This window comes from Meles meles, chromosome 8, assembly GCF_922984935.1.
Source record: "Meles meles chromosome 8, mMelMel3.1 paternal haplotype, whole genome shotgun sequence".
Classification (NCBI taxonomy): Eukaryota; Metazoa; Chordata; class Mammalia; order Carnivora; family Mustelidae; genus Meles; species Meles meles.
The window spans coordinates 44,905,278-44,925,519 of record NC_060073.1 but is presented as its reverse complement, the minus strand read 5'-3'; the positions used below and the strand labels follow the sequence as shown (position 1 = coordinate 44,925,519).

The window sequence follows — 20,242 nt, the reverse complement described above, 5'->3', positions numbered from 1 at the left end:
TGTTATTGATGCCAAAACCAAAATTATTGTGTATCAAAATAGCAAGTAGATTTATTTTAGGAATGCAAGACTGACTTAATATTAGGAAATCTAATACTATAAATCATCACATGAATAGAAATAAAGAGAGGACGCCTGGGTGGCTCAGTGGGTTAAGCCTCTGCCTTCAGCTCAGGTCATGATCTCAGGGTTCTGGGATCGAGTCCCACATCCAGCTCTCTGCTCAGCAGGGAGTCTGCTTCCCCTCTCTCTCCGCCTAGCTCTCTGCCTACTTGTGATCTCTCTCTCTCTCTGTCAAATAAATAAATAAAATCTTTAAAAAAAAAGAAAGAGAAAAAATTTTGGTGTGACTAAAGAAATCAAGAAGTCGAAGGACAAAGGATAAGTTAGAATAAATCTTTGAAACTTCTATCTTTAAAAATTAAGATTTGGGGGCACCTGGGTGGCTCAGTGGGTTAAGCCTCTACCTTTGGCTCAGGTCATGATCTAAGGGTCCTGGGATCCAGCCCCACATCGGGCTCTCTACTTGGCAGGGAGCCTGCATCCCACTCTCTCTCTGCCTGCCTCTCGGCCTACTTGTGATCTCTCTCTGTCAAATAAATAAATAAACAAATAAACAATCTTTAAAAAATTTAAGATTTGGGGTGCCTGTGTGGCACAGTTAGTTAAACATCCAACTCTTGGTTTTGACTCAAGTTGTGATCTCAGGGTTGTGAGATAGAGCCCTGCCTTGTATGGGGCTTCAAGTCCATAGTTAACATTAGAGTTCACTTCTGGTGTTTTACATTCATGGGTTTGGACAAATCTATAATGATATGTATCTACCATTATAGTTTCATGCAGAGTAGTTTCACTGCCCTAAAAATCCTCTGTGCTCTGCCTATTCATGCTCCCATATTCTTTTATTTCAGAGTTTGAGGAGATTAAATAGCTATGAAGTAGAATTTTTGAAATGTGAAGCTATCCACAGATAAGAATGTAATCTCCTGTATCAAACGATTGTCTCCATATCTACTGAAAAGGAGCAATTGACAAAATTTAATACCCCCCTTAATTTTAAAAAAGCAATAAAATAGTAATCAATAGATACTTCTGTAACACGATCAGGTATGTCTAACTCAGCCGCATCATAATTAGTGGGGAAATACAATTTTGTATTCTAATTAAAATCAGGAACAAGACAATGATGTCTACAGTCACCACTGCTAATTAGCATTGCATTGGAGGCACTAGCCAAAACAATTACATAAATGAAAAAATAATTGGGGGTAAAAGTCATGGAAAAGGAGCTGATAAAACCATTTCTGTTTGCAGGTGATATGGTTTCATACTTGGAAAACTCAAAATAATTGACTAAAAAATAACATAAACAACATGAAAATTCAGCAAGGTAAATTTAATGTATAGAAATCAGCATTTTTCTTATGCAACAGCCAGTTACAAGATATAATGGAAGACAAGACTCCATTTACAGATACCAACAAAGATAAAATGCCCAGAGTAAACCTATTAAGAAATTGGACTTAGAGGCCAAAAGCTTTCAAATACTCCTGAAGGATGCAAAAGTAGACTTGAAAAAAATGAGAAGACATACCATCTTTTTGATACAAAGACTCAACATTATAAACATGTCCATTTTCCTTAGGTTAATTTATAAATTTAGCATGATCCAAATAAAAAATATGTACTTCCCCCCCAATACTGGACAAATTAATTTTAAAGTTCATATGAAAAAGGAAACAAGCAAGAAAAGCTACATACCTTGGAAAAAGAACAATGAAGGATTAAATAGATGTGTTAGATATTAGATATTAAAACCTATCACTAAGCCTCACTCATGAGAACTATATGGTTTTGGCATATAAGTAGAAAGACCAGTGGAACTGAATAAAAATACCAGAAGTAAAAGTAAATACATGTAGAATTCAATTTGAATTAAAGGTGGTATGTCATTATTAGTGGGATCAAGATAGATTTTTAAAAAGAAAATGTTGATACAATTGGGTAGCGATTTGGAAAAGGTACAGTTAGATCTCTCTCTCATTCACATCAGAATAAGTACAAATGAACAAAGGTATCAGTGTAGAAAATAATACCAAAAAACACTAGATGACAAGTTGATCAAGTTCTTTATTAAGTTGGAATGGCCTTTCTAGTTATGAAAGAAAATCAAGAGGTTAGATTTGACAAGTGGGAGATCCTTCCAGCTGGCTTCTCTGTCTTTGTGACATGTCCCCATAGGCTGGGTATCTGGGTGGTTCATTGGCCTTAATAAACACCTGGACATTTACTCCTGGTAAACTTTATATCACAAAAGAATCACCTGGGGAGCTAGTTAAAAATGCAGTTTACTGGATCTTATCTCTAGAATTTCTGATTCTGGGGGTGAGTAAGATGCATTTTATTTTATTTTTACTTATTTATTTTTAAAGATTTTATTTATTTATTGGACAGAGAGAGAGTGATCACAAGTAGATAGAGAGGCAGGCAGAGGAGGAGGGGGAAGCAGGCTCTCTGCTGAGCAGAAAGCCTAATGTAGGGCTCGATCGCAGGACCCTGAGATCATGACCTGAGCTGAAGGCAGAGGCTTAACCCGCTGAGCCACCCAGGCACCCCTGTAAGATGCATTTTAAACATGTGCCTCTGGTCAGTGGATCATATTGGACAAATCCTTGTATTGCGCATTTAACTCCCTGCTGGTGAATAGACATAGAAAACAAATACCAGGGGCGCCTGGGTGGCTCAGTTGGTTAAGCAACTGCCTTGGGCTCAGGTCATGATCCCGGAGTCCTTGGATGGAGCCCCATGTCAGGCTCCTTACTCAGCAGGGAGCCTTTTTCTCTCTCCCTCTGCCTGCTACTCTGCCTGCTTGTGCTCTCTATCTCTCTCTCTGTCAAATAATAATAATTAAAAAAATACCAAATACTCCTTATCCTGAGATTAAGGTATCAGCTCATACCCTCCTACTTCAGGTGGTCAGACATAGAAGGACATTCCATCCTTAAAGTGGGGCCTAAGGTATTTTGAGATTACTTTCCTGTTAGACAACTTCCATCCCTTTAATCTTGGCAATATTTTCTTTCCAAATAGGTGCTGAATTTCATTGTCTAAAGAAAACTGATGCTTAGAAAGCTTATGAGTGTTTTCTCACTGATTCAGGATTTATGAATTGAAATTTCTAATAATTGGAAGAAAGACTTAAAGGGTCCTTTTTTTGCGGGGGGTGTAGTTTTTAAAGTAAGTAATACATTCACATGGGGGAAAACTAGAAACTATAGAAGACATATAGCAAAAGTGCTCTGATATTTTTGTACCCTGTAAGTTCCCACTGCCCCAAACATGATCCTTCGATTTCTTCATTCTTATATAAGCAAAGACAAATAAAAATCCTTATTTTTCCTCTCTTCTTATGCAAAAGGCAGCATGTAAAACACATTTGGTGCTTTATATTTTTCTTTTAACAACCTATTTGGAGGTCATTCTGTATTAGTACATAGAGACCATCTTCATTTTAAAACAAAGTTTCTTTTGCAGCTGCATAGATTTCCATTATATCGATATGCCATAATTTATTTAACTAGGGCTACTGGTGATGGCTTTTTGGGTCATTTCTAGCGAACACTCTTGTACATATATCACTCCACATCTGTGTAAAATTATCTGTAGGGTAAGTTCCCTGCAGAGAAACTATATATATATGTATTTGTAATTTTGATAGATATTGCCACCTGCACAGACCTTGTATCAGTACATACTCTTGTAATTTCTTACATCCTGTTAATAGTATGTATCTTCAAATTTTAAGAGTTTGACCATTCTGTTAGATAGTATAATAGCGTAGTTTTAACATGTATTTCTCCTGTTTGGGGTGAGGTTAAGTATCTTCTCATGTGCTTCACTGTTTGGTCGTATCCTTTAGGCCTAGGTCTTAAGACAAATCTTTTCTTCATAAGTAAAATTTGTATAGTGCCATTGAAAGATTTCAGTGAAATCTTAATTTAACTACATTAAGCAGTTTCTTACTTTCTAGTATAACAAAATGTTCTGGGCTCATCTTGTACCTATCCTGCCTCAGGCCTGGAATGAGTCATTTCTCTGAGGATTCCTGGTTCTTTTTAGTGGGAAATGATATTACAGACCAAAGACTGGTGTTAGGTATACTCATTGCCTCTGGAATATATATTTTTTCTTTTTTTTAAGATTTTATTTATTCATTTGAGAGAAAGAGAGGGAGAGAGAGAAGCACAGCATGGGGGAAGGGCAGAGGCAGAAGGAAAAGCAGATTTCCTGTTGAGCAGGGGACCCCAGGATCATGACCTGAGCTGGAGGCAGATGCTTAACCCAGGCATCCCTGTTTCCCTCCTTGATTTCATCTTGTTTTATTTTTTCCTCTTGTCCCCTATGATCCTCTGTTTTGTTTCTTAAATTCCACATATAAGTGAGATCATATTTCTCTCATTGACTTAGTTTGCTTAGCATAATACCTTCTAGTTCCATCCACGTCACTATAAGTGGCAAGATTTCGTTTTTTTAATGGCTGAGTAGTTTTCCATCCACAACTTCTTTGTCTGTTCATCTGTTGATAGACATTTGGGCTCTTTCCGTAGTTTGGCTATTATGGACATTGCTGCTATAAACATTGGGGTGCATGTGCCCCTTCGGATTACTACGTTTGTATCTTTAGGGTAAATACCCGGTAGTGCAATTGCTGGGTCATTGAGGACCACCAGGATGTGGAAATAAGTGGCTGCACCAGCTTGCATTCCCTCCAGCAGTGTAGGAGGGTTCCTCTTTTCCCCACTTCGCCAATATCTGTCATTTCCTGACTTGTTATTTTTGGTCATTCTGACTGGTGTGAGGTGGTATCTCATTGTGGTTTTGATTTGTAGTTCCCTGATGCCGAATCTTTGTAGTTCCCTGATGCCGAGTCAGAGATTTCTTTCTTGCCTTCCACGATTCCCTATTTGTACATTCCTTTTTCCTAAGTGAGAACTCTGACTTTTAACAAATCAACAAGTGTGCCTATTTTGCTCAGTTCTATAATCCAACTGAAATAGTCTAGATTCACTTTACCCATTCAACTACAGTAAACTGTAGCTTGTTTTCTGTTTGTTTGGCTATTTTTTTGTTTTTGTTTTGTTTTGTTTTTAAATAGGCTCCATGCCCAGCATGGAGTCAAAAGTGGCGTTTGAACTCACAACCCTGGGATCAAGACCTGATGGGCACCTGGGTGGCTCAGTAGGTTAAGTGCTGCTGCCTTTGGCTCCATACTGAGCCCCGCATTGTTGGCTCCCTGCTCAGTGAGGAGTCTGCTGGGACTCTCTATCCCTCTTCCTGTTCATGCTCTCTCTCTCTCAAATAAACGAATAAAATATTAAAAAAAAAAAAAGTCAGTGCTTAACCAACTGAACCAGCCATGTGCCCCAAACTGTAGCACTGTAGCTTGTTTAAAAAAAAAAAAATTATTCACAAGAAAAACAATTGGTATTTCTTTAAAAATAAGTCCTAGGGCGCCTGGGTGGCTCAGTGGGTTAAGCCTCTGCCTTCGGCTCAGGTCATGATCTCAGGGTCCTGGGATCGAGTCTCGCATCAGGCTCTCTGCTTGGCAGGAAGCCTGCTTCCTCCTCTCTCTCTCTGCCTGCCTCTCTGCCTACTTGTGATCTCTGTCTGTCAAATAAATAAATAGAATCTTAAAAAAAAAAAAAAGTCCTAATCTTGGGACGCCTGGACAGCTCAGTCAGTTAATGTCTGCCTTCTGCTCAGGTCATGTTCCCAGGGTCCTGGGATTGAGTCCTGCATTGGGCTCCCTGCTCAGCAGAGAGCCTGCTTCTCCCTCTGCCTGCTGCTCCCCCTGCTTGTGCTCTCTCTCTCTCCCTGACATATATATATATATATATGTATATATATATATATATATATATATATATATATATATAAAATATATATAAATAAAATGATATATAAAATCTTTAAAAAAAGAAGTCCTAATCCAAATGAATTTACCTGAATTAGACTTTTATTGTTCCATAAAGGATTCATTGGAGCAGCATACAAAAAATTCCTTCATATAAATTTTAGAGCAATTAAAAAAAAATTCTATTTTGGGGGCAGCTGGCTGGCTCAATTGGAAGAGCATGGGACTCTTGATCTGGGGTTGTGAGTTTGAACCCCACATTGGGTATAGAGATTGCTTAAAAATAAAATACTGGGGAAAAAAAAAGAAATTCTACTTAGTTTTTTTTTTTTTTAAGATTTATTTATTTGCAAGAAAGAGAGAGTGAGAGCATGAGTTGGGGGAGGAGCAGAAGGAGAGAATCTCAAGCAGACTCCTCACTGAGTGCAGAGCCCCGACATGCTGGTCGATGTGGGGCTCAATCCCATCACCCAGGAAATCGTGACCGAGCCTAAACCAAGAGTCAGTAGCTTAGCTGAATGAGCCACTCAGGCCCCCCTCTACTTGGATCTTTGATGAGGGCAGTATATTAGAGTTTATCTAATTAAAAGTAGGAAATGTGGTAGTTTTACAATAATAAAGTTTTTACTATTATACTGATAGTCAACCAGCCTTTCTAGAAATATATAGAATAATAGAATAATATTGATGTGTACATATTATGTTGTATTTCTTTCTAGATTCAAGGACTTTACTTTTGCCTAGAATAATAATATGTACAATATTCTAAAAGAAAATATGAATGCTTAATCTAAAATTTTGAATATTCTTACAAAATCCTGTAGGAATAAATATAAATGCTTATTCTTATGTACCATTTATATTAATGTTTCTAGCTTTTAGTACTTTATCATTTACAGTTTTCTCATTTTCTTTCAGATACAGGCATAGACCACCATGCTCTTCTAAAGCAATTTGATCACCTAAACCATCTGAACCCTGACAAGTTTGAATCTACAGATTTAGATATGCTCATCAAAGCGGTGGGAATAATTCCAGAAAATGTTGTCATTGTTGTGCCTTTTAGGTTTTTGTCATTTGATAAGTCAATTCAATGAAGTGGCAATATGACTTTTAGATACTCTCAAGAGTATTTTTAAAGGGAGATAGTTTAACCTTTATTACTACAGATAATAATACAGACATAACAATCTGTAACCCCTTGCCCACAATTCCAAAACCCAAAGCACTACAAAAGCTGAAATGTGGCTTCAATTATAGTAAGGATATTTGTAGTTTTCATTTAGTCTACATAATGTGAATATTCCCAGACTTTGCTGAGGAAGTACTAATCTGTTTGATAACAGACTTTGCAAGGAATACATAATACAGCATAAATGCCATATTCTCTTTCTGAAATCTAGAAAATTCTGAAATATACCTGGGTTCTGGGTTTTTCAGTAAGAGTTTGTAGACCTCTCATGTCGTACTGTATGGAATTACCAAAACGGATGTTGTAGCCTTGCTATGAGTTTAGTTAAGTAGTTAGAAATCTTTCTAATTTTCTATACTGTGTAAATTTGATACAGTCCCTTCCTTCCTTTTCTTTTTTTTTTTTAAAGATCTTATTTATTTATTTATTTGTCAGAGAAAGAGAGAGAGCGCACAAGCAGACAGAGTGGCACGCAGAGGCAGAGAGAAGCAGGCTCCCTGCCTAGCAAGGAGCCTGATGCGCGGGACTCGATCCTAGGACCCTGGGATTATGACCTGAGCCAAAGGCAGCGGCTTAACTGACTGAGCCACCCAGGCATCCCAACCCTTCCTTCTTTTAAAAATCAATTTATATATTATTTACTTATGAGGAGCTTTCTAAAGTTGAGGCTTGCTTTGAACTATGAGTTTCTTTTAATGCCTACATTCTGATAATAATAATAATGATTAAAATAAAATGGCAGAATTTTTTTTTTTAAAGATTTTATTTATTTATTTGACAGACAGAGATCACAAGTAGGCAGAGAGGCAGGCAGAGAGAGAGGAGGGGAAGCAGGCTCCCTGCTGAGCAGAGAGCCCGATGCGGGGCTCGATCCCAGGACCCTGGGATCATGACCTGAGCCGAAAGCAGAGGCTTTAACCCACTGAGCCACCCAGGCACCCCAAAATGGCAGAATTTAAAAGAGGAGTCCAATGTTTTCTGGACCTTCTATACTACCCTCTGTTAGAATATGCTGTATGCAGGAAAGCCCTTATTTATATTTTCAAATACTCCTTGTAATTTAGTTTAAATATTACATTATAGGCCACAAGTGATCTGGAACACTATGATAAGACTCGACATGAAGAATTTAAAAAATATGAAATGATGAAGGAACATGAAAGGAGAGAATATTTAAAAACACTGAATGAAGAAAAGAGAAAAGAAGAAGAATCTAAATTTGAAGAAATGAGGAAAAAGCATGAAAATCATCCCAAAATTAATCATCCAGTAAGAATTATGACTTCAAGAAACTGTAATTAGATGTAGATACTTCTTTGTATCAGACAGTTAGAATTTTATCATAAGTTCTTAGTACTTTAGATTCTTAATTCTGCACCATTTCTCAAATTTGTATTTTATTTTCAGTCTGTATACATAGATTATATTTTGTTTTGAGCATTTTTTAAAAATTGATTCACAGGGAAGCAAAGATCAACTAAAAGAGGTATGGGAAGAGACTGATGGATTGGATCCTAATGACTTTGACCCCAAGACATTTTTCAAATTACATGGTAACACATTTAATACAAATATTAATATTTGTGTCTGCTGTTTGAGAGATTATAGTTGCTTTATTCTTAACTGATTTTTGCCAAGATCTAATATCGAGTCCTATTGATAGTAAATGTTTAGAATTTTTCTCTAGGATAATAGAATAGGTTTTTTTTTTTGCTGACCTGCAGCATAAAATACTTTGAGTCAGTAGCTGTGTCTTTTACCTGCTTTAACTGTTGACTCGCCACGACTTACTGTAAGGTTCTCCATAAATGTGAAGGTATTTCTGTGACTAGCTAGGTTATATCTAACACGCTTTATGCAGTAATAATTAAAATTTACTTTTTTTCCTATAGCATACTGTTTCACTTTATATTTTTGAAAAAAGTGGTTAAGATATATTTGTCTAAAAAAAACTATGAATTATAAATTAGTAGTAAATTGTTATCCATTGGACTGATCTGAGGCTTCATAAAAAAGGAGGGAACATTCTCTATAGTGTATGGCTGGTTCATGTTCGTACCACTTCTGCAAGCCAGTTGTGAAGAGTTGTATTTTAATTATTGATTTTTGAAGGCATTAAAATCAATTTTAGCATTTGTGACCTTTTAAACTACAGATGTCAATAATGATGGCTTCCTGGATGAACAAGAATTAGAAGCCCTATTTACTAAAGAGGTAAATGAGTTCATTTGAGTGTTCAGTGTTTTTGCTCTCTTTTTCCTCATTATTTTCCTGTCTTTTATGTTGGTTTTAAACTTTTCTTTTTAGTTGGAGAAAGTATATGACCCCAAAAATGAGGAGGATGATATGGTAGAAATGGAGGAGGAACGGCTTAGAATGAGGGAACATGTAATGAATGAGGTATGTTTTGAAATTTTTAGGATTATATGTTATTTCAATGGATATTCAAGTCCTTGTAATAAATCTTATCATAAAGTGGCAAATAAATACACAGAGTAGCTATTTAATTGAATTTTGCATTTTTTGACCCAGAATATTTGGTAGACTTCCTTACTATTAATAAAGTTATTTTGTAACTACTTTAAAATATTTTAAAATTTAAAAGGTTTTTATTTAGGAGATTAAGATGCTGTTGCATGTCCTTTAGAAGTAAAAGATAAGGTAGTCTAATATTTGATTTTTTTTAAAAGATTTTATTTATTTATTTGACAGACAGAGATCACAAGTAGGCACAGAGGCAGGCAGAGAGAGTGAGAGGGAAGCAGGCTCCCTTCAGAGCAGAGAGCCCGATGCGGGGCTTGATCCCAGGACCCTGGAACCATGACCTGAGCTGAAGGCAGAGGCTTTAACCCACTGAGCCACCCAGGCACCCCTAATATTTGATATTTTATTTTGTTATTTTTTAAAGATTTTATTTATTTGACAGAGAGAGACACATAATCAGAGAGGGAACAGAAGCAGAGGGAGTGGGAGAGGGAGAAGCAGGCTCCCATTGAGCAGGGAGCCCAATGCTGGGCTCAACCCCAGGACCTCAATTCCAGGATCATGACCTGAGCCAAAGGCAGACGCTTAACGACTAAGCCACCCAGACACCCCTAATATTTGATATTTTAAAAGTCTGTGTTTTTATTAAGAAAATCCAAAAAATCCAATACCGTAATGGTTTATAACAACTTATTTATTTCTTGTTCACATTATTAAGCTGAGAACTTTGGTCATAGACATTGGAGGCCGGTAACTAAAGCCCACTGTTTTGTTTCTGTGATTTTCACCTTATGTTTGAGCTATTGGTGATGAATTGGGATTTCTGTTCACTGCTGGCATCCCACGTGTCAAATGAATTTCTCTGGCCGTTATGGAGTTCACTTTTGCAACTGAATGGCTATAAGAGCCATTGAAGAGGATTAGGAGCTGTTGTCAACATTAATTTTGATTTAGTTTTTTTTAAGAAAAAATATTGAGAGAATGTTAATGTAAACTCCTTTACTCTTGGCTCAAACAGTCCTCTTTCCGGAAAGGTTATTTTTCTTGGGATTTTACATGCTGTGGTGAGGGAGGAAGACCATAATAGTCTAGTCAGTCAGATCAGCAGACTCAAGCGTGGTGATCTTTGAGTATCGGGTGTATAGATATCTCACTGTATTTTCAAATCTGAATAATAAGAAGATAGCAATATCTATATTCTGATTCTAATATAATGTTGAGTGTTCTGACTTTCACCCCCTACCCCATCCCTCCATTTCTGTGGATGTTGGGTTAGCCTTAATTGCTATATATTTGTGTAGTAGCAACTATTAGAAGACAATTTCTAGTGATATGAGAGTTATTTTATTTTATATATACATTTTTTTTTTATTAACCAGGTTGATGCTAACAAAGACCGATTAGTGACTCTGGATGAGTTTTTGAAAGCTACAGAAAAAAAGGAATTCTTGGAGCCAGATAGCTGGGAGGTAATAAAACCTACTTGAAATGGGCTGTATGATTCAAGAAATTCTACAGCAGTTCATTCTATTTTTAACTTTTATTTTCCATTATGTTTGCATGTAGAGCTTTACTGTCTTGGCTTTTAGATAAAATGTCACTATAAAATAATGAATGTGATTTTTTGGAAAACTTGTGGCAATTGACCTCTTATTTGTAATCATGTTACATATAATTAGCAGTCTTTTTAAAATTTTACTTTTTCTAATGTAAAATAGTGTTCATTCTTAAAAATTAGAAATATAGATACATTGAAAGAATAAATTCGAAGTTACCTGTAATTCTACCTTTCAGAGGAAGATACTTAATTTATGCATTGTGTTATGTCGATTTGGAATTGTTTGTGTCTTTAGTGTATTCATGTATAGCACACAATATATAATGTACTGTCCCATTTTTATTTTATTTTACTTTAATTAATTAATCTTTGAGGGAAAGAGAGAGAGAGCAAATGAGGGGGAGGAGCTGAAGGAGAGAGAGAGAATCTTGAGCAGGCTCCATACCCAGCATGGAGTCTGATGTAGGGCTTGATTTTACCACCCTGACATCATAACCTGAGCCAAAATCAAGAGCTAGGTCCTCAACCGACTTAATCACCCAGGCACCCCTGTCCCATTTTTAATTTACATGTACGCATAAACTCCTATCTCTCTATGTATATTTTTGAAGATTTTATATATTTATTTAAGAGAGAGCATGAGCAGTAGGAGGGGCAGAGGTAGAGGCTGAGGGACAAGCAGACTCCCTGCTGATCTTGGAGCCCATGCAACTCAATCCCAGGACCCTAAGACCATGACCTGAGTGGAAGTCAGGCTTAACTGACTGAGCCACCCAGGCGCCCCATCCTGTCTTTATAGTCTTATGGTATCATACTGTATGAATGTCTTTGTATGTTTGAGAAATTCTATGTTTTTTAATGTTAGCAGTATTTCATGATGCCATTCTTTAAAAAACAGAGTTTAGAAATGATTCCTTAGCATGCAGTTGTGTGATTATAGCATAATTTATATAACCATTGGAACAGATTTAGCCATTTGGGTCAATTCCAATTTTTTTTACTGTAGTAATTAACACTATGACAACTCTGTACTTATTCATACATCTTTGGGCATCTATAATAATTTCCCTGGGATTAATTCCTAAGAATAGAACTATTCTCACTAAAAATGGTTTTTGACCATTTTTAGTTTCTAAGTATATTTTGTTGAATTGCTCCAGAAAGGCATACCAATATATTCCATAATTTACTGTGAATACACATTTTTTTTTGTGCATACACGTTTTAAAGAGAATAGTTGAGAGGCAGCAACCAGAAGAGTTTGAAAAAAAAAGTTGTCATTTTCTATACAAAATATAAAGATTACTATTTCTTTTTCTTTCTTTCTTTCTTTTTTTTTAAAGATTTTATTTATTTATTTGACAGACAGTGATCACAACTAGGCAGAGAGGCAGGCAGAGGGTAGGGGAGGAAGCAGGGCTTCCCGCCGAGCAGGGAGCTTGATGCGGGGCTTGATCCCAGGACCCTGGGACCATGACCTGAGCCGAAAGCAGAGGCTTTAACCTACTGAGCCACCCAGGCGCACCTCAATTAGATTTTTAATCTGTGGATGCATTTGTCCAGAAAATAGTTTGAGATAGGGTGACTAACGGTTCTGGTACAGCCTGTGCTGAGGAGTTTCCTGGGGTGTGAAAGTTTTTGGTGCTGAATCAAGGATAGTCCCAGGATGACTGTTCATCAGTGTAGTTTGAGATTAAAGAAATCAGCTTTTTTTTTGGTCCTGTTTTTTTTCTGACATTTGTAATATTTCTGGACTTTGGTGAAGAAGAAGAAGAATGCTAAGATATTTGAACATTCATTCCATTTTTTACTTCTGGTGAACTAGATCAGTAGGTAATTACATACTTTTTTTTCATTTTAACATAATTTTAGATTTATAAAAGAGTTATAAGAATAGACAAGGGAGGGGCTCCTGGGTGGCTCAGCAGGTTAAAGCCTCTGCCTTCAGCTCAGGTCATGATCTCAGGATCCTGGGATCGAGCCCTGCATCAGGCTCTCTGCTTGGCGGGAGCCTGCTTCCTCCTCTCTCTCTCTGCCTGCCTCTCTGCCTACTTGTGATCTCTCTCTCTGTCAAATAAATAAATAAAATCTTAAAAAAAAAAAAAAAGAATAGACAAGGAATTCCTGAATACCCTTCCCCTAGATTTCCCATTTTACTATAGTTATTCTCTCTCTTTATCTCTTTCTCTATTTTTAATCTATGTGTATATGTATTTATATATAACATATATCATGTTTTTGAGAGTTGAGCACACAGTGCTGCTTTAACCTTAAATACCTGAGTGTGTATTTTTTTTGCAAACAAGGATTTATGTTGCATAATCATGGTAAAATTATCTATGATAGCTACACACAGAAAACTCTTCTCCAGTCTCTAGACTTTATCAAGATTTTTTGTTAATTTTCCTAATACTGTCCTTTATAACAAAAGAAAATCCAGGATCATACTGAATTTAGTTGTAATGTCTTCCTAATCTCCTTTAATCTGAAACAGTTCCTGAGTCTTTGTATCTCATGGCATCCATATTTCTAAAGAGTATAGACCAATAATTTTGTAGAATATCCCTCAGTTTGAGTCAGTCTACTGTTTCTTTAGGACTCCTGCTTTTGGTAGAAATACCACCAAAGTGATGCAAAGTGCATCATATCACGAAGCATTTGCTGCTGATTATTTTCATAACTGACAATGTTAATTTTGATTATTTGGTTAAGATGGTATCTATCATGTTTCCTATTTTTTCTTTTGTAATCTAAATAGTACCTCGTCTACCCACCATACTGCCAGAATTAAAAAAAAAATTACTCGACATCATATCCAAAATATTTCCAAATACGAATTTTAAGCATTACTTTAATAGTTACGGAAGTGCTTGACTGTTTTCTCAGGAACAGACACCCATTCTTTTACTGTTTATTTTTAAAAAGATAGTGCTGCTATAAACACATTTTTTTTTTAAGATTTTATTTATTATTTAACAGACAGAGATCACAAGTAGGCAGAGAGGCAGGCAGAGAGAGAGAGGAGGAAGCAGGCTGTCTGTAGAGTAGAGAGCCCGAGGCGGGGCTCAATCCCAGAACCCTGGGATCATGACCTGAGCCGAAGGCAGAGGCTTTAACCCACTGAGCCACCCAGGCGCCCCTAAACACATTTTTATATAAAGTTTTTATGTGTTTAAGGTTATTTTATAGGATGGATTCTCAATGTAGCACCAATAAGACCAAGGGAATCTTTTTAGGGCAATTGATGTATTTTGTAGAAGTATTTTTCAAAAGAATTGCATTACCACCATTACCACTGTCTAAAAAAAAAGTCTTCGAGGGCATACTTTGAGATTCATTATCTGCTAATTTTAGCATTCACTGATAAATCTTGTCAGAATCCATCATTACAATGACTATCGACAAATGGTGATTTTCTAACCATCATTCCTTCCATATTTATCAGTTGGCTTTCTATAGTAAGGAAAAGCTATCCCTTCTCCCATCCCCGTTTATGTGAGTGTAGATTCATGGCTTCTTACTTTATTCAATAAAGCTTGAATCCTTACTATCATGATTTATTTCTATGCCCAGATTGCCCCAGATTTCGCTGCGAGTTCCTTCAAACTGGCTTTTATATCCTTTTGGCATGTTTCCTATCATTCTTTGAGGACTTCCTTACTTTTTAGCATAATAAGACGTTCAAGGCTCATCTCGTTCTTTTGCCATCCCACCTCTGGGATCAGCCATTTTTCTGAGCAACACCTGGTCCCTTTTAGTGGAGATGGTTATCACAGACTAGGATCTGGGCACTGGATGTGTTCCTTGTTACCAGAGAGTCTTTGCTTCTAGGCTTTGTCAGATAATAGAGTTGGGCAATTTAAAAAACATCTAAATGTGTGTGTGTGTGTATTTATATATATATATACATATATATATATTTATATTTATATTATGTGTGTCTGTATATGCACAAATTATACACATACACAGATACACTTACATTCATATTCATCTTGGTATATTTAGGTACACATATATATAAAACTTGATGAACTCATTGGGGCTCCTGGGTGACTCAGTAGGTTAGGCGTCTGCCTTTGGCTCAGGATGACCTGAGGACAGCGTCCTGGGACAGAGCCCAGTGTGGGGCACCCTGCTCAGCATGGAGTCTGTTTCTCCTTCTCCCTTTGCCCCTCCCCCACTCATGCTCGCTCACTCTCTCTCTCTCAAGTAAATAAATAAAATCCTTAAAAAACAAAACAAAACACAAACTTAGTGAGTTCACACTGATACCCCCTTAAATTTCAGTCCAATGCCAGTACAACATCCTATCTCTTCCTCTTTCCATATTTCATATGAAACCTGGCTCCTATTTTCCACAATATTATTCCACTTATTTCCTCAATCCTAGGATGTATGCAGTGTTTCAGATTGCTAAACTCTGCAAAAAGGAATTTATTTGTTTAGATTTTTGTTGTTGTTTTTTACCTGAGCATGTAGTCTGAATACTGTGACCCAAAGTTTGTTGGTTAGTTCTTTTTTCCCCCTTCTGTTTATTCACTTGAAATAAAAGCATAATTTATTTTCTTTTGTTTATAGTCAGTTTGGGTTTTCCTGTCCTTCTGGATTTTCTTTGTTCTCTTTTCTTGAGTGTATGAAACACTGACAAGTTTCTAAAAATCAAACCTATATGAAAAAGTTGTATTCAGAGAAATATGATTTCTTTTCCTGCATTCTCTCTGTCCTTTCTACCCAGTTCTCTTCGTTGTTCTATAGGTAATCAATTTCATTAGTCTTGGATTTTTCCTTTTCAATTAGCAATAATCGCACCTCAGATAAACCTCATTGGCTACGATACTGCCACTGTGCAAAGCTTGGATTTTTCCTTTTGCTCAAATAAATACATAAATATGTTTTCTTATTTCCCCTTTCTTACTGAAAGCTATATTATGATAGATACTCTTATACTTTGCTAAGCATAGAATTTTCAAGCTGAATCAAACCCTGTTGGACATCCAAGATTATTCTTTCCTCATTTTTTTTCCTTTTTTTTTTTCCTTTTAGACATTGGATCAGCAACAGCTCTTCACAGAGGAAGAACTGAAAGAATATGAAAATCTTATCTCTTTACAAGAAAATGAACTTAAGAAAAAGGCAGATGAACTTCAGAGACAAAAGGAAGAGCTACAGCGTCAGCATGACCAACTTGAGGCTCAGAAGCTGGAATATCATCAGGTGGTATTTATAAAATGATTGTGGCATTAAAAGGAATTTTATGTGCTTTGCTAAACACGTGTGTTTTTTGTAATATAATATTTCAATGTTCTATTAGCTATATTATTTTAAATTTTAGTATTTTAAAAACTGCTTTGTTGAATATTAATCTAAATTTTAGAGTTTGAATATCTCATTTTGGAAAACAATTTTCAGTTAGTTTGTTGTGGTTTGTCAAAGGTCATGAGAAAATAAAAGAATACTTACTGTTAAGACATTCTTTTTCCATGCACTAGGTTGTACAGCAGATGGAACAAAAAAAATTACAACAAGAAATTCCTCCATCAGGGCCTGGTGGAGAATTGAAGTTCCAGCCACGTATGTAACTTTATTTATTTTTGTTTGTTTGTTTAAGGAAATAAGAATATTGAATAAATTGAAATCTGTGTTTATTACAAATGTAATTTCAAATCATTAATATCTATGGTATTTACTATATATTTGGGGGAATAGCACAACTCGTACTGCAGAAAAATGTAGTACAGAAAAACGTACAGAAATGAACCTTCTAAAATGTCTATGCATCAGCCCATTTCAAAAGCTATATAATTTGATAGCTGTATTTATGGTGAAATAATTTATTCCAACATTATTCACAATTCTTTCTAATCAGTTATCAATATTGTTAGAGAACATGTTTTTAACTGTAATCTATAATTAGCCAAGTGTATTTTTAAAATGCTTTATGTATATAATATATACAGATATTTTATATATATGTAAAATATATATATATGAAGATTCAGAATAAAAGGAGATATCTTTAAAATGAGAGCTTTTTTTTTTCCAAACAGACATTTAAAGTCCGAAGTCCACCAGAACTTGGAAGAAACTCTTAAATCAACATCTGTGTCATCTTTTTACCACCCTTCCTTTTTTTTCTGCTCAATAAATATTTTAAAGCATATATGGAATAAAGGAAGATACTTTTTAAATGAGAACACATCTTTTCAGGACCCAGATATTTAAGGATTAAAGTCCACCATAACCAGGAAGAATACAAACTCAGTATCTGCTTTCACTTTCATACCTCTCTTCTTTTTCATTTGTTCTCCTTTAATGATTTAATTCAGTGACCATAATTATGCCATAATTTAATGAAACTATCAGTAACTGTTTAAGTGAGAAAGTTCTGTACTGCTTTTAAAGTAAATTTATACTGTCATCACTTACTCATAAAGATAGTCTTTTATGGGTGCTTATCATCCCCTCTCTTTTTTTTTTTATATTTTATTTATTTATTTGAGAGAGAGACAGTGAGAGAGAGCATGAGAGGGGAGAAGGTCAGAGGGAGCTGACTCCCCATGGAGCAGGGAGCCTGATGTGGGACTAGATCCCAGGACTCTGGGATCACGACCTGAGCTGAAGGCAGTGGCTTAACCAACTGAGCCACCCAGGTGCCCTCATCCCCTCTCTTGCTAAAAGTCTCTTTGTTGTTAATAATTCTTCTGAGAAGACCACACTTTCCCCCAGTGTTTCTTGGTAACTTCTTCCTACTTCCAGCAACCTTAACTGTTAGAAATTCTTCTACTGAATAGCTTTTGCTACCACTTCAGGTCATTTTTGGGTTCATATATTTGCTTTCTACTCTATTAAGATCAGGTTCTGCTACAAAAAACCCAGAAAAACCAAAGATAACAGTGTTTTAAACTAAGTAGGAATTCTTCCCTCTTCCATAAAGGAAATCTGGAGGTAGGTGGTGTCAGGTTCCTAACTCTCTCCTCTGCTGTCCTCGGTACATGGTTTTTGTCCTCAAGTTACCTCATTCTCACTGTCCAAGATTGCTTTTGGAGGCAGTGGGCAAGAGGAGGAAAAGGAGCTTCTCTCCAGTTGCACAGGCTTCCTGGACTGACTGTTCCTGGAGAACCACACATTTTAACTTACATCTCATGTAGCTGCTAAGGAATCTGAGAAATCCTTGTGGCACTGGAACCAGCTAAAAGTTAGGATCTTTAACTAAAGAAGAAGGAGATTATGTTTGGTACACAACTTTCAGTTTTAACCCAGACAGCTTTATTGGCTACCTATATATCTGTGTACACTCTTCGGAAACACAGAAAACACTCACTTGCCCTGCCCCCAAAGGAAATCTGCCACATCTAATCCATTATCGCATATAGCTCAAAGACCATAATACCCTTGTATAGTCCCCTCTGTCGGGTTAGGTTATGGATCTACTGTTCTGCCCATCTACAGACTACACAAGGTGTCTGCCTCATGAGTACCAAATGCACAATGGTGGGATAGGTACAGGATAATGGCAATAAAATCGACCTTTCAGAAGTGGGGAAAATAGCAACCCCTGATCCATAACACTTAAAAGATACTGCTTGGCAAAAATAACAAGGTTTCTCTGCTCAGTCTGTGACTATATTCCTTGATTTTTGCATCAGGCAATCCCTGATTCACTTTTGTGGGAGGAACTCCCTGGTCGAATGTTCTCAGGGGCTCTTGGCGCTTTTCTTGTCCATTAATTTTCAGGGATACATCTGAGTGGGGGCTGGGCAGTATTAGTAGTCCACTTCCTGTTATGCTCGGTTTAGGGGCTTGGGAATGTTTTAAGTAGTTACAGGCTGTTGCAGGCCAGGTTTGGGGTTTGTGTTCGTTTGGTTTTGGTTTTTGGCAAAAAAATTCCCTAAAAACTAAGTATGTTTCTGGTCTGTCTTTCTCAATTATTACAATGAGTAACCACAAAGATCTTGCCAAGACACAGTTGTTTTTTTTTTTTTAAAGATTTTATTTATTTATTTGACAGAGAGAGAGATCACAAGTAGGCAGAGAGGCAGGCAGAGAGAGAGGAGGAAGCAGGTTCCCTGCAGAGCAGAGAGCCCGATGCGGGGCTCGATCCCAGGACCCTGGGATCATGACCTGAGCTGAAGGCAGAGGCTATCAGTAACTATCAGAACCAAATTCTGTCTAGGTCAGGGTTCCTGGTTGTAGATAATGGAATCTTCTTTACCTATTAAACATAAGGGGCTTGATTAAGGGGTGCAGAGCTCACAGAATCTTTGGGAAGGCGGATGAAACAGAACCTAGGCTGAGCTTCTCAGAACTACATCACAAGAGTGGGCTGCCAGAGAAGCTGCTGCTTCTGGAATAATTTGAGAAGCTGCCTGCCAGCTCAAGATGCCTCCTCCTGCTGGATTAAGGCAGCCGAGAACAGTTGTCAGCTCCAGAACTGAATCACCTCTGCCGAGCTTTGTGGTGGCAAAAGTGAACAGACACCTCATGGGCTGCCTCTCTCCCCATGTAACTTGGTTCTGAGCAAAAGTCTCAAGTGAGTGCATCTGGTCGACTGGGCTAATCATATCTGGAACCCTAGCTGCAAGGGTGGTTGGGAAATCCTAGTATTTAACTTTACTACTTCTGTTCTACAAGAATGCATGTTTAAAGCTATTGAGTGAGCTAATCTGTTGTAACATCTCATAATTTTAAAGATTTTATTTCTTTATTTTTGAGAGAACTAGCAGGGGGAAGGGAAGGGATGGAGGGAGAAGCAGGCTCCCCACAGAGCAGGGAGCCTGATGCAGGACCCAGTCCCAGGACCCTGGACTGATGACCTGAGCTGAAGGCAGATGCTCAGCTGACAGAGCCACTCAGATGGCCAACATCTCATAATTTTACATTGTGTCTCTTCACATTAATAATTTTTAAAACTCTCAGTCCTCATTTTTACAAAATTTTAAAATAATGACTGCATATGCCAAAGATACCTCAGATTTTTTTTCCCTTAAATCACAGATCCCAAAATTAAATGTAGCAATCTGGGAAAGTTCTACTTAAATATAGCTTTAAAAAAACACACAGAAAAATCACTCAACAGAGTAATGCTGTGTTT

The 20,242-nt window shown here is 36.8% G+C and overlaps 1 protein-coding gene and 1 pseudogene across 5 annotated transcripts in view; one reads left to right on the top strand and one right to left on the bottom strand.

The window, feature by feature from the left end:
• The window catches only part of NUCB2 (nucleobindin 2), a 44,549-nt gene extending 27,238 nt beyond the window's left edge, over nt 1–17,311 (top strand). For 4 of the 5 annotated variants that reach the window (XM_046014122.1, XM_046014118.1, XM_046014119.1 and 1 more), the window contains 9 exons: nt 6,833–6,936; nt 8,190–8,375; nt 8,569–8,659; nt 9,262–9,320; nt 9,414–9,506; nt 10,970–11,059; nt 16,195–16,365; nt 16,641–16,722; nt 17,199–17,311. In XM_046014122.1, coding sequence (XP_045870078.1) covers nt 6,833–6,936; nt 8,190–8,375; nt 8,569–8,659; nt 9,262–9,320; nt 9,414–9,506; nt 10,970–11,059; nt 16,195–16,365; nt 16,641–16,722; nt 17,199–17,206 — 884 coding nt within the window. In that variant the 3' untranslated portion in view covers nt 17,207–17,311. Of the gene's footprint in view, nt 1–6,832; nt 6,937–8,189; nt 8,376–8,568; nt 8,660–9,261; nt 9,321–9,413; nt 9,507–10,969; nt 11,060–16,194; nt 16,366–16,640; nt 16,731–17,198 lie in introns of those variants that run through there. The other variant, XM_046014123.1, reaches the window with a different exon arrangement.
• Nucleotides 15,776–16,005, bottom strand: LOC123950111 (annotated as a pseudogene).
• Nucleotides 17,312–20,242: the final 2,931 nt, after the last annotated feature.